Source organism: Saimiri boliviensis, chromosome 12 (assembly GCF_048565385.1).
Source record: "Saimiri boliviensis isolate mSaiBol1 chromosome 12, mSaiBol1.pri, whole genome shotgun sequence".
NCBI lineage: Eukaryota > Metazoa > Chordata > Mammalia > Primates > Cebidae > Saimiri > Saimiri boliviensis.
Window position 1 is genome coordinate 116,907,115 of NC_133460.1, and position 22,481 is coordinate 116,929,595.

General features: G+C 61.8%; 2 protein-coding genes across 5 annotated transcripts in view; both read left to right on the plus strand.

Moving 5' to 3' along the window:
* KNDC1 (kinase non-catalytic C-lobe domain containing 1) overlaps nt 1-15,710 on the plus strand; it is a 55,639-nt gene extending 39,929 nt beyond the window's left edge. For all 4 annotated transcript variants that reach the window (XM_074383139.1, XM_074383141.1, XM_074383142.1 and 1 more), the window contains 10 exons: nt 2,873-2,986; nt 3,620-3,767; nt 3,855-4,034; nt 5,341-5,547; nt 6,216-6,298; nt 6,490-6,640; nt 10,775-10,897; nt 10,974-11,033; nt 11,884-12,041; nt 13,651-15,710. In XM_074383139.1, coding sequence (XP_074239240.1) covers nt 2,873-2,986; nt 3,620-3,767; nt 3,855-4,034; nt 5,341-5,547; nt 6,216-6,298; nt 6,490-6,640; nt 10,775-10,897; nt 10,974-11,033; nt 11,884-12,041; nt 13,651-13,882 — 1,456 coding nt within the window. In that variant the 3' untranslated portion in view covers nt 13,883-15,710. The remainder of the gene's footprint in view (nt 1-2,872; nt 2,987-3,619; nt 3,768-3,854; nt 4,035-5,340; nt 5,548-6,215; nt 6,299-6,489; nt 6,641-10,774; nt 10,898-10,973; nt 11,034-11,883; nt 12,042-13,650) is intronic.
* Nucleotides 15,711-20,995: 5,285 nt separating this feature from the next.
* UTF1 (undifferentiated embryonic cell transcription factor 1) lies at nt 20,996-22,251 on the plus strand. The gene is made up of 2 exons (XM_039465371.2): nt 20,996-21,574; nt 21,666-22,251. The coding sequence occupies exons 1-2, from the start codon at nt 21,025-21,027 to the stop codon at nt 22,136-22,138; spliced, it is 1,023 nt and encodes a 340-aa protein (XP_039321305.1). The 5' UTR covers nt 20,996-21,024; the 3' UTR covers nt 22,139-22,251.
* Nucleotides 22,252-22,481: the final 230 nt, after the last annotated feature.

Below are 22,481 nucleotides of genomic sequence, written 5' to 3' on the forward strand. Positions count from 1 at the left end.
GCGTCAGAACAGCCCGCAAGGAGCCTCGTGGCCCAGGGACACGGTCGGGCTGGGGGTCTCCGCCATCGCTCGCTCGGTGTGTGCACTGGCTCCCGAGACCCCGATCCGTAAACACTGGTGTGCGTGCACCCACAGCAGCGAGGACCCAGCAGGTCCCTCACCTCTGCCGAGGCCACAGGGCCAGACCCCCGGCCGCCCCACCCACCTCCTCGCCCTTCACGCGCTCTGCCCTGCAGGGGCCTTGGCTGAACCCTGTTCTTAGGCACCGGGAGCTCTGCACCCAATGGTCTGACCCACTCAGAGAGGCCCCCCTCCCGGACAGTGACTGGCCCACCCCCATCTTGGCTATGGGACCCTCATGACACCACTCTGGAGCCCCAGGGGTCCTCTCTGAGCAGGGAGCACTTGTCCCTTGGGGCCCAGCAAAGGACACCAAGGAGGCCAGCAGGCGGTAAGGACAGGGAGGCCCTACAGAGGGACGGTGCTGTCTTCCCCCAGCCCCATTACGCCAAGTACCCTCTAGAGAGGGGCAGCAGCCTCCTCCCCGCCCCGGCCCTGTTACCCTAAGGCAGGCGTCCCCAAACTACAGCCCGCAGGCCGCATGTGGCCCCCGAGGCCATTTATCCGGCCCCCCGCCGCACTTCAGGAAGGGGCACCTCTTTCATTGGTGGTCAGTGAGAGGAGCACAGTATGTGGCGGCCCTCCAACGGTCTGAGGGACAGTGAACTGGCCCCCTGTGTAAAAAGTCTGGGGACGCCTGCCCTAAGGTGAGCTGGCCCTGGTCTCATGGGGCCTCCTGCTAGCCAGGGCTCCAGGCCGACCCTCAGACCCAAGTCTCAGCCTCCTCATCTGCAAGACAGGCACGGCCACACCCACCATAAGGTCTCTGTGCTGTTGTGGGAGACACCTGTGTGCGTGGCTGTGCACGTGTGCAGCGTGGCATGTTCTTGGTGTACATGTGTGGTGTGTCGGGGTATTGGGTGATGTGCTATATTGTGCATGTGCAGTATAGAAATATGATATGTATTTAGTCTTGTATGGAGTGTGTGGTGTGTGTGTGGTTGTGGGATGTGCGGTGTGGTAGGCACATGTGTGGTGTGCATGTGTGGGGCAGTGTGTGTGGCTTGTGTGCCCATGTACAGTGCGTGATGTGGAGTAGTGTGTGTGGTGTATGGTTGTGGGGTATCGCATGGCATGTGTGCATGTGTGGTGTGGGGTATAGTGTGGTACATGTGTAGTGTGTAGTGTGTGTGTGCAGGTGTGTGTGCAGGTGTGTGTGCATGTCTGTGGTTGTGACATTCTGTGTGGCTTGCAGGCGTGAGTGTGAGCTCTGTGCTTCCACAGAAGGAGCATCTCCTGGCCGTGCATGTGGTGTGTGGCATGGGGTATAGTGTGGTGTGTGCTGTGTGCTGTGGGGTATAGTGTGGTGTGTGTGTTATGTGTGTAGTGTGTGATGTGGGGTATGGTGTGTCACACGTGTTGTGTGGTGTGGGGTATAGTGTGGTGTGTACACGTGTGGTGTGTGTGGCGTGTGTGGTGTATGGCGTGGGGTATAGTGTGCTGTGTGTGTTATGTGCTGTGGGGTATAGTGTGGGGTGTGTGTACATGTGTAGTGTGTGGTGTATGGCACATGTGTGTTGTGTGCTGTGGGGTACAGTGTGGTGTGTATGTTATGTGTGTGTACATGTGTGGTGTGGGGCAGTGTGGTGTGTGTGTGTGTACATGTGTGGTGTGGGGTATATTGTGGGGTGTGTGTACATGTGTAGTGTGTGATGTGATGTATGGTGTGTGGCACGTGTGTGTTGTGTGGTGTGGGGTACAGTGTGGTGTGTGCGTACATGTGTGGTGTGTGTAACGTGTGTGGTGTGTGCCATGGGGTATAGTGTGCTGCGTGCATACATGTGTGGTGTGTGTTATGTGTGGCATGTGTGTGTTGTGTGGTGTGGGGTACAGTGTGGTGTGTGCGTACACGTGTGATGTGTGGTGTGTGACGTGTGTGGTGTGTGCGTGGGGTATAGTGTGCTGTGTCTATGTGTGTAGTGTGTGATGTGGGGTATGGTATGTGGCACGTGTGTGTTGTGTGCTGTGGGGTACAGTGTGGTACATGTGTGTTGTGTGCTGTGGGGTACAGTGTGATGTGTGTGTGTACACGTGTGGTATGTGGTGTGTGTGGCATGTGTGTAGTGTGTAGCGTGGGGTCTCCTGGCTGTGCATGTGGTCACAAGGGGCTTCCTCGCTTTGTAGAGCTGGTGGTGATGGGGTATTACCTGGCATGTGAGCACCTGTGTGGTGTGTGGTCGTGGGATGTCGTGTAGTGTGTGGGCCTGTGTAGTGCTTGGCCTGAGCTGTGGCCACCTGTGTCCTCGGCCCCACGTGAGCAGGTGACCAGGCCCCCGGTTCCAGAGCCACCCCGTCTCCTGCCCGAGTTTCCTCCAGCATGGGAGGACGCCTCGCCTCCCTGACCACGGTGGTCGGGCTCCCAGGACACCGGGACGGTCCCTGACCCATGTGCAGACCCCCGGTCAGTGTCTCCCGAGGGTGGCCGGTTCGCCCGGTGAAGGCAGGAGCTTTGAGTGTGCAGCGTGGCCCCCGGCCCGAGGCACCGGCTCCCTCGGCTTCCCAGGCTGACGGCCGGCGAGTGAAGCCACGAGGCCCCGCACAGGCCACGTTCAGGAAGGCCTGGTGCTGGGAACGGTTGGGAATTCAGACGTTATCCTTGTCCCCCCTTTAATTTCTCTGGGGATTCTCCTGACAGTGACATGCACAGAGAAGACGCACTCACACTCACTCACACTCACACCCCAGAACACCAGCGGAGCCTGGTGGGGCCGCGGCACCCCCTCACTGCCGCCCTGCCCGCCCCACCCCACAGCGACGCCTTCCTGGAGGGCTACGTGCAGCAGTTCCTGTACACCTTCCGCTACTTCTGCACGCCCCACGACTTCCTGCACTTCCTCCTTGACCGCATCAACAGCACGCTGTCCAGGTACCGCGCCCACAGCTCCATGCCCGCCAGAGCCTCACCGGGGCAGGCCGGGCTCCGCTATGAAGGCCAAGGCAGTCCCTGGGGGGTGAGGGGCCAGGGAAGCCTGGCCAGAGGTTGGGGACACACATGGGCGCAGAGAAAGCGACCGGGGCAGGAGGGCAGCGGCCTGGGAGCCTGGGAGCACTGGGAGGTGACCTGGGGAGTGGAGTCTCTTCCTGCTGACTAGGAGGAAAGTGGGGAGCCAGGAGAGTCAGCAGGTCAGCTCGGGAACACCAAGCGGAGGGCGCTGCCGGCCCCCAGCCTCCCTCTGCTCCCATGGCCAGCAGCTGGGGCCAAGAGAGGGAGAGGTGCTCTGCCTCTCCAGGTTGACCTGCTGACCCCTAGGACACCCCATGCACCCCCTTGTCCAGGCCCACACACGCCCAGGCAGGGCACCCCCATGGCCCTCAGGCCATCAGCCAGTCAGCTCCTGCCTTGGGGGAGGGACCCACAGAAGACCCCCAGCCCCCTAAGCCCCCTGCACATGTGGAGCCTGGTCCTGTCCTGCCCCTTCGGGAGAGCTGCGCGCAGCCCCTGGGCCTCTGTCCCCGACTCACACTCCTGGCAGCTCAGGCAGCTCCCCCATGCCTCCAGGGCCCACCAGGACCCCACCTCGACCTTCACCAAGATCTACAGGCGGAGCCTGTGCGTGCTGCAGGCCTGGGTGGAGGACTGTTACACCGTGGACTTCACCCGGAACAGTGAGCTGCTGGGGCAGCTGGAGGGCTTCATCTCCTCCAAGGTGACTGCGCACCGGACCCCCACGGCGGGAGGGGCTGCCCTCCTCCAGAAGGTGGCACTGACCGCCTTGCACCCTACTTCTGCCTAGATTCTACCCCTGGACGGCTCTGCAGAGCACCTGCTGGGCCTCCTGGACGTGGGCAAAGACAGGCGGGCCGAGGGCAGCCCTCGGGGCACAGACCTGGAGAACCCCAAGGAGGCGGAGGAAGACACCAGGCCCTTCAACGCCCTCTATAAGAGGCTCTCGGAGGACGGCCTCTCCCGGAAGGTGGGGTTCTTTCCCAGGGGAGGGCCTCCCTGGACAGGCAGATGTGGCCCCCTGAGCCCAGCCTCAAGAACACATGTACACACAGACGTGCACAGGTGCACATCCATATACATGCACACACACAGGCACATGCACCTGTGTGCACAGCTGCACACCCCCCCACATCACACAGTGCACCTGTGTGCACAGCTGCACACCCCCCCACATCACACAGTGCACCCTCACACATACACACGTGTGTGCCCTTACACACATGTGCACCCTCACACATACACGTGTGCACCTTCACATACACATGTGCACCCTCACATACACACACGTGTGCACCCTCATACACACATGTGCACCCTCATACACACACGTGCACCCTCACATACACACATGTGCACCCTCACACACATGCACCATCACATACACACATATGCACCCTCACATGCACACACGTGTGCACCCTCTCATAGACACGTGCACCCTCACACACGTGTGCACCCTCACATATGTGCACCCTCACATACACATGTGTGCACCCTCACACACGTGTGCACCTCACATACACACGTGCACCCTCACACACACATGTGCACCCTTGCACACGTGTGCCCTCACACACGTACATGTGCACCTTCATACATGTGCACCCTCACGTGTGCACCTCACATACACACATACACGTGCACCCTCACGCATACACATGTGCACCCTCACGTGCACCCTCATACACGTGCACCCTCACACGTGTGTGCACCCTCACATACACGTGCACCCTCACATGCCTGTGTTCACACGTGCACCCACACACACGTGCATCACACATGCATGTGTTCACACATGTGCAGCCTCACACACGTGTGCACCTCACATACACATGTGCACCCTCACACATGCATGTGTTTGCACACACGTGCACCCAGACACACCCATGTGCACACCCTCCATGTTCCCAGTCCCAGGCAGCCCTGCTGGGCTGGCACCTCCTGTGCCCAGGCTCTCAGGTGAGGAGGGTCCTGCTATGACTCACTGACCCCAACTTCCTGACCCTTGGCCAGAGACTGGGTGGAAGAAACCAGTGTGAGGAGATGAACGGCCTTTCCATTAAGCCTCAGTGGCCCTGCCATGGGGGACCTGCTGAAATGACCAGGATGGGCATCCTTGTGCCAACGTGGCAGTGGGTGGGCAGGCCGCTCTCTGGCTCTGGCTGGGCCAGTCTGAGGAGTGCTGGGCTTGGGCCCGGCCTGATCCTCACCCCGCCCAGCCTCCCTGGACCCCTGACCCCGAGGGACCCCTCAGTGCCCGGCCTGCCCTGCAGAGCTTCCCCTGGAGGCTGCCACGGGGCAATGGGCTGGTACTGCCACCGCACAAGGAGCATCCCTACACCATCGCCGCGGCACTGCCCAAGCCCTGCTTCCTTGAGGACTTCTACAGCCCCTGCGCCAAGACCAGTGAGAAGGGGCCCTACTTCCTGACCGAGTACAGCACCCACCAGCTCTTCAGCCAGCTCACGCTGTTGCAGCAGGTGAGGAGGGTGGGAATCCACACCGGGTTACCCACCCCATGGACACTCGGCGCCCACAGGGCCCTTAGCGGCCGCTTCCCGGAGGAACAGACAGGCAGGGAGGGGCCAGCTGCCAGGTGCACAGGTCCAGGCGGCTGCTGCCTCAATGGGAGGCCCCAGCAGGGGCTTGGTCCCAGCAAAGCCGGGTCCTCCTCTCCAGACAGCGCTGCCTGCAGGGTCTGGGCCTGCCTCTGCCCAGCAGCACTTTGGCCTCACAGGCACTAGAGGATGGCCTGAGGGCCATACGGGGTGCCAAGTCTCTGCCCCAGCCCCTTCGCGGGAGTTGGGCCAACCCGGTTCGTTGTGCCCCCACCCAGCTGCCAGGGTTCTGCCCAACTTCCTCCACCTCCACCACAGCCAGCCCTCATGCAGCCCCTTCCCAGGCCCTGCCATCCTGGATCACACAGCAGGTGACAGCAGTGATGCCAACCTCGTGATCCCACCTGCTGTCACTGGGGCTGCCTGGACACCGGGAGCCCTGCGGTCGACCTTGTGGACTGTTGGGTGGGCATTGAACCTAGGATTGCAGCAATGGCCCCCGTAAAACCCCCACCCTCCCTGGGACCCGGCCTTGGCCACGAGACTCTGAATGCTGGTAACCTGAACCTCTTCTCTCCACGTCCTGGCAGGAGTTGTTCCAAAAGTGCCACCCGGTCCACTTCCTGAACTCACGGGCTCTGGGCGTCATGGACAAGAGCACCGCCATCCCCAAGTGAGTGTCCCAGGCCCTCAGCTGGGAGCGGTGACGGAGGCCTTTGGGGATGCTCCTGACCAGCAGGAGATGCCTGTGTCTCCAGAGACCAGAGAGAGTGGTGTCTGCCAGTCAGAGCAGCTGCACGGCCAGACCCCACCCGACTCTGCACCAGCAGCTCTGGGGCGACAGGTGCCGTGTTTCTCTTCCAGAGCCAGCTCTTCTGAGTCTCTTTCGGCCAAAACCTGCAGCTTATTTCTGCCCAGTTACGTTCAAGACAAGTATCTGCTACAGCTTTTAAGAAATGCAGATGACATCAGCACCTGGGTAGCTGCCGAGATTGTGACCAGCCACACCTCCAAGGTGGGCACACCATAGTTCTGAGGCCAGCACAGGGCATGGGGGCCGCCTGCCCCAGAGTGGTGGCACCTCCTGCAAAGCCGTGGCCTGAATGTTCCCGCAACGCAGTGAACCCAACTCCGTGTCCCTCGGAGCCACACCTGACCCAAGGCTTGAGGGGAGGGGCATCTCCCCTAGCACTGCCTGCCATGTGCACAGCCACATCCCAGCCACATCCCAGCCACGTCTGCACATGCCCAGCCACATCCACAGCCACAGCCACATCTCCACATGACCAGTCACATCCACAGCCACGTCTCCACGTGCCCAGTCACATCCACAGCCATATCTGCAGCCATGTCCACAGCTACCACCACATCCACAGCCATGTCCACAGCTACATCCACATCTGCAGCTGGACACCACTTCTCTCAGTGGTAGGTGCTCCTCAGCTCTGGGCCGCCTGGAGACAAGCTGCACCCACCACTGCCACCACCCCTACCTGTGCTCACAACACACACACACACACACACACACACTGGGCTCTGCCACAGCACCCAACCCCAGGGCCCCGTCCCCTCTGTGCCTGAGCCCGGCCCCTGGACTGGGGTTTGTGACGTCCATTCCTACCCTAGGCTCCCCTGCCCCGGCCAAAGGTTCACTGTGGCTTCTCACGCGGTTTGCGGAATGGCGGCTCTGTGGTCCCACCAAGGTCAGGGTCCAGCTCCATCACCGGAGCCCAGTCTCAGCCTCTTCCAGGTCCCGCGGGCCTTGAGCTGGACGGGGGGGGCTCCTGACCCGCCCCACCCCGCCCCACCTGCTGTCAGGCAAGGCACTGTGCTCCCCTGCCCAGAAGGCCTCGGGGTCCACAGCTGCTCAGGAGGCCAGAGTCCCCCAGCCCCGGGGGTGTGCTCCTTCCTCCAGCAGGCACCCTCGCCCAGCGGATGGACGGATGCCATGTGACAGAGGCCTCTGATCTCACCTGAGCTCAGCCAGGCCTCACCTCATAGGCTGGGGTGGCCAGGTCCCGCTCCACCTGAGACTCAGGACCGCAGGGCTCCTTCTGTGCAATGTGGCCCCTTCCCCCGCAGCAGGGAGGTGGCAGCCTTGGCCCTGGTGGACACCCACCCGCTCCTAGGCCGAAGCTCCCTGAAAGCAAACTTGGGCCCAGGAACAAAGGAACAGGCTCCCGGCCACAAACCCATCCTGGAGTGGGCCGAAGGCGCCGAGGGCAGGGGCCGGGGCAGGGCCAGGGCCGGGGCCCTGCACCAGGAGCCTCCACAGGGCGTTTCCCTTCCCGCTGTTCCTTCACGCGAGCCCCTCCCACCCGCAGCCCACCCTGGGGCCCGTGAGCCAGTGCAGAGGCGCCGCCTTCTCTCCTCCCTTGAGAATTTTCCAACTTTGGGGTTTGATCAGCACGGGCCCCCTGCGCAGGACACGGAACAGGGAGCCTGGTTGCCCCGTATGCTCTAATCCACAGTTCCCACGATTTTGTGAGGGACGTGGAGATGCAATTTCTCTACATCAGAGCCTCCACACGTGGGCTGTGGATGGGTTCGTGAGGACGAGAATGAGGACAGATGGCGGTCACCGGCTAACCGCAGCGTCCCGGGCAAACCTTCACCCCGAGCTGCCGCAGCAGGTGGGGACGGCCCCTCCCAGCCTGACAGAGGTCCACCTGGAGCTTGGGACGCCCCGCCTGCCTGAGGGCCTCCAGGACGGCCTCTCGTTCGGGTCATGCTCCCGTGTCCGGGTCTGCGGGGTCGGCAGGAGCCGTGCAGGCTCACACCCCAGGCTGCCGGAGCCCGGCATCACCATGACAGAGCCCAGCACTGCGGCCACAACACTGTTGGCGAAAGGGAGCAGCGGGTCCCTAAGCACAGGCCCCGCACGACCAGGCAGGACAGGAGGGGCTCACTCCTCCGTCTAACCAGTGCTAGACACACGTGTCCGGACGTGTTGTCAGTGGCTGTGATGTCACAGTGATCCAGAAGACTGAGCTTCACGTTTCTAAATTTAGGATCCCAGAATATTGTTTAAACACGGAATGTGAGCTCACAGGGCAGGAGTGGTCAGTGAACGTGCTCAGGGATCAGTGTGTTCCGTTCAGACGTCTGGAGGGAGGAGGCAGAACCCAAAGGCAGGAGAAACTGCGCAAAACTTCTCACCTCAGGAAAACACAGGCTGGGCTCAGGGGCCGATGCCTGTGACCCTAGCACTTTGGGAGGCCGAGGAGGGCAGATCGCTCGAGCCCAGGAGTTGAGACCAGCCTGGACGACACCACGAAACCCAGTCTCCACTAAAAATATAAAGCAGCATCCAGGCCGGTGGCGCACACCTGTAGTCCCAGCTCTTCGGAGGCTAAGATGGGAGGATCACTTGAGCCGAGGAGGCAGAGGCTGCAGTGAGCTGAGCTGGCACCGCAGCAGTCTAGGGGACGGAGCGAGACCCTATCTCAAAAAAAAATAAAATAAAATGGTGAGTTTGAAAGCAGAATAGGGTTTGATTTCATTCGATTTGTTTAATAAAAGTATGGAACACCACAGCCACGAGGTAGAGGCGCCGACACATCCACCAAGGGGCAAACGGATCGTGTGGCCTCTGTGCACCTTGAGAGATCACTCGGCCCCAGGAGGAGGGGAACTCTGACGCCTGCCACGGCTCGTGAACCTCGAGGGAATCACGCTCAGGGGAGCGACTGGTCACGGACGCCGGGCGCTCCACTGACCTGAGGTGCCTGGAGGTGCTGGACTCAGGGAGACAACACGGCAGGGTGAGCGCGGGGGCGGGAGTCGGTGCTGAAGGGGGGAGACGGAAAGCCGCCGAGACCTGCTGCCCGGTGCGGATGTCGTCAGCTGGGAGCGCACTTGGAAAAGGCTACCACAGTGGGTCCTCTATTACGTAGTTTTTACAATTAAAAATTAAAAAGTTAAGACAGAAAAAGTGTGACGGAACAGTTTAAACTGAAAGTTACGCACTTTGCGTCTCCTTAAACCGAAGAAGAAACAGACTGAGATGGCAGCGCGGGGTGTGTACAAAGTATATCCGATAAACGCTTCTCAGGCTCCTCCAGAGGCGCCCAGGCCGCGGTCAGAGCCAGCCCGGGATCATCTCAGGGGCCTTCGGCTGCACAGGTCCCTGCAGACAAGAGCCACGCCGGGGGCCGGGCGTGGTGGCTCACACCTGTCACCCCAGCACTTTGGGAGGCCAAGGTGGGCGGATCGCCTGACGTCAGGAGTTTGAGACCATCTCGGCCAACGTGGTGAAACCCCGTCTCAACTAAAACTACGAAAATTAGCCGGGCCTGGTGGCACACGCCTGCAGTCTCAGCTACTTGGGAGGCTGAGGCAGGAGAATTGTTTGAACCCAGGAAGTGGAGGTTGGCACCAGCTTTTATTGAACAAATCAAATAAAAGGCTGTACTCCAGCCTGGGCCACACGGCAAGACTCCATCTCAAAAAAAAAACAAGAGTGGAGCCCAGGCCGGCGTCCCTGGTCTCTGTGGAAGAACGACCCAGGCCCGGGTGATCCCTCAGGGACAGGGTGCTCCAACAGGAGGGGTCAGCTGAGTTCTCCAGAATCTTCCTGAAGCCCTGGAATTGGATCTGAGACGCAGCCGCTCGGGACAGCTCAGAATCAGAATCCTGCTGGGGGGTGTTCCCACCAAAGCCAGCAGGGTCATCACCGCCATCACCGCCAGCCACAGGGCCACGGAGGAGGTGGTGGCACCCAGCGCCCACCCCTGGGCTGCACCCAAACGCTCCTGCCATGGGCTCGGTGGGGGGCAAGGAGCTGCCTGTGGCTTCCCGTCTGCCTCTGGACGTGACACTGCCTGTCCCTGGGTGGGGACATCTTTCCCAGTCCCAACAATGCCGGGGGAGGGCGTCCTGGCACAATTTTGCTTTTGAGAAGTGAGGCTGGACTTATTTTCAAATCTTTCCACTTACCAGGCATTGCTTTTGTTGTTTTGTTTGGAGTAATGCCCACCCCATCCCACCAGCCCAGCCCCCTCCACAGCCGCGGCCACATGGCCGGTTCCCTTCCACACACGAGCGGCACACACTTGTTTTGAAGCTGGGCGGTTTTAACAGGTTCTCAAATGCTCCCTCTGTTCATCTGAAACCAGAAGACGCTGAACGTGTCCTTCTCCCGTTGCAGCTGCAGGTGAACTTGCTGTCCAAGTTTTTACTGATCGCGAAATCTTGCTACGAGCAGAGAAACTTCGCGACGGCCATGCAGATCCTGGGCGGGCTGGAGCACCCGGCGGTCAGGCAGTCCCCTGTGCGTGCCCTCGGGGCCCTGAGGCGGGGGTGGGCGCCGGCTCGGCCTCCGAGTCTCACCTGTGCTAACCTTTCAGGCCTGGAGAATTCTGCCTGCAAAGATCGCAGCAGTCATGGAGGAGCTGAAAGCCGTGGAGGTACCCGCACCGTCCTTGGCTGGGTGGCCTTCGTCCAGCCGGGCCCTCTCCTAAACGACCCACTCAGTGGCGCCTGCCGCACTCACGCAGATGCAGGCGCCACGCGGTGTGCACAGGTGTCCCAGCCAGGGTGGCCTCACTGTGAGGCCCAGGAGTTGCCTCCAGCGGGGACTCCACTGCCACCTGTGCGAAGCTGTCCCGCCTGCTCGGTCACGGGCCTTGCTGGTCTAAGGTGCCCACATGGAGTACAGGTGCCCAGAGCACAGCACTGAGGTCTGCGGCTGGGGCCTGAGCTTGACCGACCTGGCCCTCCTCCAGGATGGCAGGCATGGCCTCATGAGATAACGAACAAGGAAGTGCTGCTGGAAATGACTGGGCATTCCCCAAAATGAGAGAGACGAACCCCAGAGCAGCCGCAGCCCGCACCGGTCCTGGGTGTCGGAGCCCGGCCTCAGCCCCAGCTGCAGCTCTCCAGAGGCGGGAGGGCTCCTGCCGTCCCTGCCGGACCGCAGAGGCGGGCGCGGACCAACCAGCCTGGGTCTCATTTGGGGAAGTCAGGTCACCTGGCTCTTTCCTGAAGTCCAGCAGAGAGCAAGGAAAGGGACTCCCCTTTTCAGTAGCGGGAGGCACAAAGCCTCCAGTGGCTGTCAGGGCCTCATGTAAGAGCCTGCAGGTGTGAGCCAAGTCCACCTGTCACCCTCGTGACTAGAAGCTAATTCAGAGTGCCAGGTACCCCCGCAAGTGAGAACACAGGACCAACTGGGAATGGGTGGGCTAGGCCGGCCCCGGCTGGCTCCTGTACTGACCTCGCCCTGTCTCTCCCCGGCCCATGCCCTCGCCGGACCACCAGGTCTTCCTGAAGAGCGACAGCCTGTGTCTGATGGAAGGACGGCGCTTCCGGGCACAGCCCACCCTGCCCTCGGCCCACCTCCTGGCCATGCACATCCAGCAGCTGGAGACCGGTGGCTTCACCATGACCAATGGGGCCCACAGGTGGAGCAAGCTCAGGTGAGGAGGGGCTCAAGTGGCCGCACCCCCAGGCTGGGCAGGCTCAGGTGGCACCTCTCCTCCCGTCCCTGCAGAGTTCCCTCGCCCCAGGGTGACCTCCAGCCACTGCCTGCTCTGCAAATTCAGAACATTTCCTGCTTTCCTGGTGTCCATGGTCCCCACACACTCTCCGTGGTCTCTAGGGACCCTTGTTGCCACGCAGCCACACTCCACCCCACCCGAGGGTCTCTGCAGCACTGTGGCTGCCTGGCACCAATCTGCCCTGACCTCTGGGTGCCACCGCATCCCTGCTCCCCTCAGAGACCTTTCCCTACAGACACCCACATGGGACCCATGATGAGTCCTCAGCCTGTTCCCGTGTCCTACTGTCCTGCCCAGCACCCGAGGCCGGTGACCTTGCATGCCTCGCCTGGGAGGCACAGACGGGTTGGCTATAGAACCTACCATCTCGACCCACAGCTCACATACCCTTGGCCACACAGGCTCTTCCACCTGGGAAGCCACAGCCCTCTCCTCAGAGGCTCAGGCCTGTGACCAGCGGGCTCAGGCACCCTCAGTCCCGGCTCGGCCTCACTCTCTCCCTCAAGACACAATCTCCACCCTCTCGTCTATTCTTGTCTCTCCATTGTCCACACACGGTCAGGAGGCTGCCCAGGCCACGGTACCTCCACCCTCCTCCAGGAAAGACGGCCTCACTTGGGGAGCAGTGGCCAGTGGACCAGGTGTCCACGGATCCCCAACCTGATACATGAAAAGTCTCCTTCTTAGATAGGCACCAAGTTAAAAGCAGTATTTACGCCATAAATGTACGCTCATTGTAAGAAATCAGAAAACCCCCATCAGCAAAAGAGAACTAAAAACTTAAGGTAGGCTGAGCGCGGTGGCCCACGCCTGTAACCCTAGCACTTTGGGAGGCTGAGGTGGGTAGATCACGTGAGGCCAGGAGTTCAAGACCAGCCTGGCCAACATGGTGAAACCCTGTCTTTTCCAAAAATACAAAAAAATTCGCCAGACGTGGTAGCTGGTACCTGTAATCCCAGCTACTCAAGAGGCTGAAGCAGAGGAATCGTTTGAGCCTGGAAGGCGGACGTTGCAGTGAGCCGAGACGGTGCCACTGCACTCCAGCCTGGGCGACAGTGAGACTGTCTCCAAAGAAAGAAAATGGCCCTAGAGGCTTACAGCTGGTCACTGTGCACAACCAGCTCTCCTGGGACACGGGCCGTGGGCTACAGCCGTGGCGATTCCCAGGTGTGGACGCTCCACATGGCAGCAGCGCCCCTGGCCTGCCTGGTCCCCTCAGCTGCAGCCCCTGCAGCCCACCGGCCTTTACTGCTCTTGGGGGGCTCAGCGTGGACAAGCCTGACCCGGTGGGGTTTCCATAACGTTTGTGAACGAGAGGTAGACGGATGGACAGGTAGACAAACGGGAAGGTCTGAGCAGTGGCGTGAGGTTTGGCCCCGTCAGTAAACACAGAAAACCCACCCTTCAGTATTTACGCAGTGAAAAGGTTTAGCGCACAGGATTCCTGAGAACTCAAGGGGAATCCCTGCCCGGGGAAGCCGCGTCCCTGCCCCATGCAAACTAACGTCTCTTCTTCCCCCGACGGAAGAAACATCGCCAAGGTGGTGAGCCAGGTGCACGCGTTCCAGGAGAACCCCTATACGTTCAGCCCTGACCCCAAGCTCCAGTCACACCTCCGGCAAAGGATCACCCGCTTCAGCGGCGCCAACATTTCCACGCTGGCCGCAGAGAGCAGGGCCAACTTGCACCACGTCCCTAGCGAGAAGCACTCACGGAAGATTCAGGACAAGCTGCGGAGGATGAAGGCCACATTCCAGTAGCCAAGCTCCAGTGTGGGCCTGCTGTGCAATTCCAGACCTGACCCGACTCTGAGGGGGGCAGGGGGCTGGGAGGCAGGAACCGAGTCTCAGGTGCCACAGTTAGTGGGGCCCCTCCGCCGCCGGGGCCCGGGGGAGCTGGACCGGGAGATGGAGGCTCAGGGGACCCCATGAGAACAGGCACAGCTGATCTCCTCCCAGCAGACAGAGCCGGGACGGCACAAGAGTCTTGGAGGTTTGCGTGTTTCTGCTAGAATTAAAAAGTTAAATTTAAAAATGAAGAGGAGAGACTGAAGTTCCCAGGAGTTGTGTGCCTGTCTGCGCCTCTCACACACAGATAAGTGGCTCTTACCCAGTTCCGGCAATTCCCCCACCAAACAGCGACAGCCCCCACCTCGACTCTGCTAACTTCAGAGCAGCTGCTCCCTGAGCGGGTTTCTGGGCCAGCCTAGGTCGGCTGAGCAACCGAGGACCAAAGCTGACCTCCGAGCTCCATGCCAACCGCAAGCTGTGGGCCTTTCAATCTCTGTGTTGACCATAGCTCCCGGGGTCGGTGGTGGCGGGGGGAGGCTCTGAGACCTCCATGCTGACAGAAGCTCCCAGGGAGGGGGAACTCTGAGACCTCCATGCCACCCACAGCTCCAAGGGGGGAGGGGCTCTGAGACCTCATGCCAACCTCAGCCCCCAGGGAGGGGGGGCTCTGAGACCTCCATGCCAACGGAAGCTCCCGGGCTCTGAGACCTCCTGTCTGAGACCCTGCCTGCGTTCATCCCCCACCCACACCCAGGACCCCCTCCTCCCTTCCCCTGCCTGGTGCCCCTCCCCAGCCCAGACCCCCAGGTGCCTGAGGCCTCCTGCTGGAGCAAGCACCTTGGGCTGGCCCCTCACCCATGGCTCAGGGCCCCCAGCTTAGAACAGCTGGTGTGAGGCAGCCCCCCACCCTGGGCAAAGCCCTGCCTCCTAGAAAGGACCTCACAGCAGCTCCAAGGTGCAGGCTCTGCGGCGGTGACCCAGAGAGTGCCCCTGCCCATCTCCTACCCCAGAGGCCACTGCTACCCTCGGTCTCCACAGCCATGCACGTGCAAGGCCTGCAGCCTCCACGGCCTGTCCGCCACCCCGCCCGTGGCCTCTGCAGCTTGCCACACACTTGCACTTCACCAGAGGAGGCAGGTTTTTGGACCCTGGGCAGCTGGTGTGGAGCCCGCAGCCGGGGCATGGGGACCCACGCTGGCCTGTGGCCAGGTGGCCGGAGCCCCGAGCACCACCCCGGCTCCGTGGCTCTCACGGTGGCAGTCACCGCAAGACCCAGGGCTGTGCTTTTGAGTTTTAGAAAGTCATTCCTTAGAGCAACCAGCTAGTGGCATTTCTGGGAAAACTGTCACTTGCGACAAAACGCTGCATTTTTCATGTCAAGATGTGCTTCCCACATAAACTCCCTGGCGACACCTGGGCCCTGCTTCAACGTAACACAGGAGGAAGCTGGCGTCCTGGCCACGCAAACGGAAATGCAGACGCAGTTCACGTCCGCTTTTTCTTAGGGTTTTCTATGAGGATTATGTTCTGCTGACCCATGCCCGAATTATCAGATTCAGTCTTCAACAGAGTGTCGGGTGCAGATCAATGCTCCTTCAGTCAGGACTTACTTCATGGGGGCGGCGGGGGGGCCCAGGTCAGGACTTACTTCCCGGGGGCCCAGGTCAGGACTTACTTCCCGGGGGGTCCCAGGTCAGGACTTACTTCCGGGGGACAGCCGGCTCAGGCTCCAGCTCCACTGTCTGCATGGCTCCTGGTGCTGTAGCACCGATTTCTAAATAAAGTCCTTTCTACCGATCCTCTGTGGTGTGGTCACTCTGTGGGTCCCCAAAGTGACCTCTGCAGGTTGAGCTGGTTTCCTTCACGGCCCCGCGAAGACGCCTTACCAGTGCCCCAGGACTCCAGGCGTGTGACGCACTGGACCCAGGACTGAAACCCGACCTGCCGGTCCGCAGCAACACCCTCCGATGCCTTGAGAAAGGCCTGGCTCTGCCCGTGTGTCGGAACTCAGGCCCTGCCAGGAGAAAAGATGCTTCACAGTGCCCCAGCCATGGGAACGAGCAGGCGTGTGCCACTGGAGCAGGAAACCCTTGTTTCGGTGAAGACTGCAAATAGCCTGGAAGGACAGATGCCCTGAAACGCTCGTGTGCACGTGAGCACATCCACACCTGCCCTTCCGTTGACGAAAAAGACGTCCCTCACACTGGACGAGCGGTGTCTTCATCCAAAATCAGGACAGGCGTCTGTCAGTTCTTTCAAGCTATTTGCACAAACCCACGGCAGTTCTTGGGTCAACTTACCCTAAACTCTGCCCATCCCAGCCGGTTGCCGGCGGGCAGCTCAGACATCACCAACAGCCTGTGGGCAAGACAGAGCTGGGTCCCCGTCATCACAGGGCTGGGTCCCCGTCATCACAGGGCAAGCTCGCTGCAGCCGAGAGGGAGGCCTGGGGGGAAATCTCCTGTAGGTGGGGTGTCTAGCCTGGAAAGGACACTGTCACCGCTGTCACAGTTTAAGACTGGTGGACACCACGCAGGGAGGGGCTCAAGGCAGGGCGTCAGGTGGCTCTGGGTGTAAGCGGTGGATGCTTCTGCGAAAGAGCTGGTGGGTTCCTGTGATGAACCGCGAGGTTACCTGGCTGGAGGAATGCCCAGGAAAAGCCTGAAGACCGGGAGACGGTGGAGTCCTGCGTGACGGGCGGGAGCTGCGCCAGGCAGGTGGCCCTGGGTCCCTGTGTGTCCGCCCCCCGGGGTGCGCCGGCCAGACCCCCCGTGGCAGTGGCTCTGATAAACGTAGCTCCACGGAGCACAGGACTTTTCCCTTGGAGAACTGACAGCCAGCGACCCCGTGAGCCTCACGGCTGTGGCTCCCGCCCGTGTGGTCCTCTCCCGGGCTGTGGAGTGCGACAGTGCCCGCTCACCCGCTGACCACAGAGGTCCCGCTGCTCCAGCGTCATCCACATTCACAGGGCGCCACGAGGCGGGTGGGAATTCCCACCGTGTGTCTGCACTCGCGCCTCCCGTCCGTCCCAGCTTCTCCTCAGCACGCCCGTCGGGAGTGTGTGGGGTGTCACGGGAGGCCCGTCGGGAGCATGTGGGGTGTCAGGGCAGGCCCATCGGAGCGTGTGGGGTGTCGCAGCAGGCCCGTTAGAGCGTGTGGGGGTCACACGGCAGGCCCATTAGAGCGTGTGGGGTCACGGCAGGCCCGTCGGAGCGTGTGGTGTCGCGGCAGGCCCGTCGGGAGCGTGTGGGGTGTCAGGGCAGGCCCGTTAGAACGTGTGGGGTCACACGGCAGGCCCGTCGGAGCGTGTGGTGTCGCGGCAGGCCCGTCGGGAGCGTGTGGGGTGTCAGGGCAGGCCCGTTAGAACGTGTGGGGTCACACGGCAGGCCCGTCGGAGCGTGTGGTGTCGCGGCAGGCCCGTCGGGAGCGTGTGGGGTGTCAGGGCAGGCCCGTTAGAACGTGTGGGGTCACACGGCAGGCCCGTCGGAGCGTGTGGTGTCGCGGCAGGCCCGTCGGAGCGTGTGGGGTGTCACGGCAGGCCCATTCCCCACAGGGCCTGCACCACGTGCGCTCCTGCGGGCACTGACGAGGGTTCCCGGCCCCAGGTCCTCGGTCTCTTGTGGCCAAGCACGTGAGCGTCTCCGCACAGCTTCATCTGCCCTTCACACGCCACACTTCACAGAGGCCACGTCTCTTCCGTGTTTATGGCTTGTTCTCTATGGTTTTTCTGTTTATGGCTTGTTCCGTATGGTTCCGGGTAGCAGCTGCACAACTCTCTGCCTTTGTCAAAAGCTCGCGCAGCCGGGACGCCCCTCCTGGCGTTCGGTTTGGCAAATCTTAGCGAAGGACTCAGATGGCTCCAGCCTGGGCCAGATGTCTGCCCCTGGACCAGCCGGTCAGCAATGACCAGGGACAGGGTGACCCAGGTCAGCCTTCAACTGGGCCGCACCCCCAAATTCTGGAATTATTTTCGAAAAAAGGGGATCTTTAACTCCGAGTTTCGGCACGGTACATTCAATAAATTTTAACAACCTGAAAAATCCACCAACAAAACCCTAGAACTGTCTGGTGAGCAGGATGTGGGGAACCCCAGGGCAGAGGGGAGGCACTGACCTGCGGCCCCGACAGCCGGTGGGTGACACCACCTCACTAACCGGAGTGGGCTGAGCTCCGTAACCAGGGAAGCCAAGGCAAGGCCGGAGGCCCACGCACAGACATCGCACTCTGGCAGCAAACCTGCTTCTCAGAGGCACACCGTCGGCAATTCCGAAGCCAGCTTCTCGCACGTCAGGGGTGAACAACGAATCCGTTGTATGTGCGGGAGCCAGGCCCCCCACTGTGCCCAAGAAAGCAGTTCCAGAAAAGCAAGCGGGGAAGGAGAGTCAGAGGCCCCGATGAGCTCGTGTGTCTAACGAGGGTCACACATGTGCATCCAAGGCCAGCCCACACCACACACTGCCCGCTCTGTCTCGAAAGGGCTCCTGACAGGCTTCCCGGCTGTGCACCGCAGCTGCCACTGTGAGCTGGCCGGTCTGCACTGGGGTCCCAGGCACCATCATCTCTGATCTCCACCCATCAGATGTCGCTAGCACCCTCAATCGTGTTATTAAAAATCTTTTTTTTTTTTTTTTGTGATCCACCTCCCAGGTTCAAGCAATTCTGCTTCTGCCTCCCAAGTAGCTGGGATTACAGGCACCCGTCCCACACCTTGCTAACTTTTGTATTTTTAGTAGGGACAGGGTTTTGTCACGTTGGCCAGGCTGGTCTTGAACTCCTGACCTCAGGTGATACGCCCGTCTCGGCCTCCCAAAGTGCTAGGATTACAGGCATGAGCCACCATGCCGGCCTTTTTAAATTTTTTTTTGAGACGGGGTCTTGTTCTGTTGCCCAGGCTGGAGTGCAGTGGCATGATCTGGGCTTGCTGTAACCTCTGCCTCCCAGGATCAAGTGATTTTCCTGCCTCAGCCTCCGGAGTAGCTGGGACTATAGGCGCACACCACGATGCCCAGCTCATTTCTGTGCTTTTAGTACAGACGGGGTTTCGCCATGTTGGCCAGAATGGTCTCGATCTCTTGACTTTGTGATCTTCCCACCTCTGCCTCCCAAAGTGTTGGGATTACAGGCGTCAGCCCCTACACCCAACCTTTTTTTTTTTTTTAAGACAGAGTCTTGCTCTGTCACCCAGGCTGGAGTGCAGCTGGGCAATCATGGTTCACAGCAGGCTTCATCTCCTGAGAAAAAAGACATCCTCCTGCCTCAGCTCCCCACATAGCTGGAACTGCAGGCACATGCTACTACACTCGGCTATTTTTAATTTGTGTGCAGATATGGGGGTCTCACTTTATTGCTCAGGTCACTGTCAAACTCCTGAGCCTGGGAGATCTGCCTGCCTCAGCCTCCCAAAGTGTTGGGAATACAGGCATGAGCCCCCTATATGAGCGCCTGGCCAGGAACCACAGATTTCTGGAGAAATGTCTGAAAAGCTGATTCTAAGGCCAGGGTTGGCAAAGCACCACATGAGACAGGAGCATCCTATTGTGCCAGGGAGCTGGAATTGGGGTTTCAACAGGACACAGGAAGAGAGGAAGCAGTGAGAAGAGTCTCAATGGCCAAAGCTGGAACAATCTGAGCAAAAAAAATAGGCGCTGGGGCTCAGGCCTGTAATCTCAGCACGTTGGGAGGCCCAGGCAGGAGGATCATTTGGGCCCAGGAGTTCAAGGTGAACCTGGAAAACAAAGCAAGACTCTGTCTTTACAAAAAGTAAACAACCTAGCTGGGTGTGGTGGTGCACACCTGTAGCCCCAGCTACTGAGTAAGCTGAGGCTGGAGGATCACTTGAGCCCAAGAGTGCAAGGCTACAGTGAGCTGTGATCGTGCGACTGCACTCCAGAAACAATAAAAATAAGCAGAACTTTTAAAATAATTAAGTAACAGCATCATCGGTTTATGACCTAAAAAATAAAATAAACATACACCAGCCCACACTGTAGAAATAAACGACTGAGCAGATAAATCAACAGGCCGGGGAGGCCAGCCTCCCCAGAATCCCAGAAAATACAGACAGGCCTCCAGGAGGCGGGGCCAGATACTCTCCCCATGAGCTGGGGATTGACTTGGGGACCGGATTCCAGTGACCACAGCAGGGACGGAGAGGCGGCAGCTGAAGAGTGAGGCCAGCAGACGCCCCCACCTAAGCGCGTAGTGGACCTCGCCGGGGCTGAACCACAGGACCGGAGGGGCGAGACCGGCCCCCGACCTCTGCGCCTCCCTCCCAAAAACCCAGCGCCCCAGTCTGGCCGCAGGAAGACACCAGGCAAACCCAAGCCGAGAAACAGTCAACTAAACACCCGGCCAGTCCTCCCCAGTGTCCAAGACGCGAGAAACTGCCACGGACCAGGAGACGGAGGAACACCGCGCTGCGTGGCGCACGGAACAGCGTTTCCTGTCCCGGGGACGTGGGCTGCAGACGCGCTGCAGATTGAAGAAGTTCAGATTCTGCAGAGCGCGTGAATTCCCACACCCGTTCCCGCACCTGGCTGCGGCTTCTCCTCCGACCCGGCCTCTGGACCCGCAGGCACCGCTCCGGACCGGGATCGGGATGGAGACCCGGGACCCCTCGGGGCAGGCGCTGAATCCGGGCGGGGGCGGCGGGGGCGGCACAGGGGGCGGGACGCAGGGGCGCCGGCACCTTCTGGAGCGGGAGGGGCTCCGCGCACCCCTGGACGTGGGAGGCGGGAAAGGCCGGCACGTGCGTAAAAACGCATGGAGCGGCCGGCGGTCGGGGGCGGGGCGGCCAGGTGGCACCTCCGTAAACGGCTTTAAAAGCAGAACCGCTGCGGATTCTCCCTTTCCGACGACGGCTGCGCTCTGCCTTCAGTCTTCTCGGCCCAGGCCCCCAGCCGATGCGCCGCGATAGACCCCTTAAGACCCGGCGGGCGGAGTGGAGGGGCGGGGCGAGCGGGGCGGGGCGGGGCGGGGCGGCCGGCGGTGGGAGGGTCGCGTAGACCCGCCTTGGACGACGGGACCACGGCGCCGGAGTCTCAGAGCGCGTTTCCCGCCTCCTTTCTCCAGCCGCGGCACTGAATCCTAGCGCGCCGCGCCCCGGCCCCGGGATGCTGCTCCGGCCCCGGCGGCCGCCGCCCCTCGCGCCCCCCGCGCCACTGTCGCCGACCAGCCCCGACCGCGAGCCGCGGCCTCCCGGAGACGCCCCGGCGACCCCGCCCGGGAGGCCCGCCTCGCCGAGCGCGCTGGGGGAGGTCATGTCGCCGGTCTCCCCGGGCTCCGCGCAGCGCACGCCCTGGAGCGCGCGGGAGACGGAGCTGCTGCTGGACACGCTGCTGGAGCCGGGCGTGTGGCGCGCGCTGCTCCTGGACCGCCGCCAGGCGCTGCCCACCTACCGCCGCGTGTCGGCCGCGCTGGCCCGGCAGCAGGTGCGCCGCACCCCCGCGCAGTGCCGCCGCCGCTACAAGTTCCTCAAGGACAAGTTCCGCGAGGCGCACGGCCAGCCGTCCGGGCCCTTCGACGACCAGATCAGGCAGCTCATGGGGCTGCTGGGCGACAACGGGCGCAAACGGCCCCGCCGCCGCTCCCCGGGACCCGGGCGCCCCCAGCGCGGCCGCCGCCCTGCCCCCAGCGCGCCCGCCCTCGCTCCGAGCGCACCAGGTAGGCGGGGGACGGGGGGCTGCGGGGGCGGCGGGGGGAGGGGCGGGCGCGCCCCCGGACCCGTACCCGACCGCCCGCTCCGCGTTCCCAGGCGCCGGACAGCTGCCGGCCGACGCGGACCCTACCTGGAGGCTCCGCTTCAGCCCGTCCCCGCCGAAGTCTGCGGATGTCGCCCGCGCCCCGGCCTCCCCGCCAATCCCCGCCCCGACAGCCCTCGCCACCTGCCTCCCAGAGGACCGCGCGCCCGTCCGCGGCCCCAGTTCCCCACCGCCGCCAGCCCCCGACCCGACCCGCGAGGACCCCGACTCGCCGCCCGGCCGCCCGGAGGACCGCGCGCCCCCTCCGGCCGCTCCCCCGTCGCTGAACGCCGCCCTGCTGCAGACCCTGGGGCACCTGGGCGACATCGTGGGCATCCTGGGCCCGCTGCGCGACCAGCTGCTGACCCTGAACCAGCACGTGGAGCAGCTGCGCGGCGCCTTCGACCAGACCGTGTCCCTGGCCGTGGGCTTCATCCTGGGCAGTGCGGCCGCCGAGCGAGGGGTCTTCAGGGACCCGTGCCAGTGACGCCCGCGGCAGCCAGCTCCCCTCTCCAGGCCCGGCCCCTCCGCCGTGATCCCTCCTGCTTCCTTCCCACCCCCACTCCTAGGTATGTTCAATAAAAGCGTTGTTTTCCTAGACTCTGGGCTGTTAAGGGGTGCGGGTCTCCATGCTGGGAGGGAGCGCAGGGGCTGCAAAGGGCAGGGCAGGGCTCCAGCGCCCTCATCACAGGGAGGGAGTCCCACTGGCTCCTGAGGCGTGGACGGAGCTCCGTGGGGCTCACTCAAATGTAGCCCCAGGAGGCCACCTGGGGGGTGGTGGGCACGGTGCCTGCCGCTGGGTCCTGGTTACACACGCCATTCTCAGGGCC

Bases quoted from the DNA above. Each gene is read 5' to 3' on its own strand.
- UTF1 (XM_039465371.2), top strand. From the start codon at position 21,025: ATGCTGCTCCGGCCCCGGCGGCCGCCGCCCCTCGCGCCCCCCGCGCCA. The intron at 21,575-21,665 runs GTAGGCGGGGGA...CCGCGTTCCCAG, and splicing joins CCTCGCTCCGAGCGCACCAG to GCGCCGGACAGCTGCCGGCC.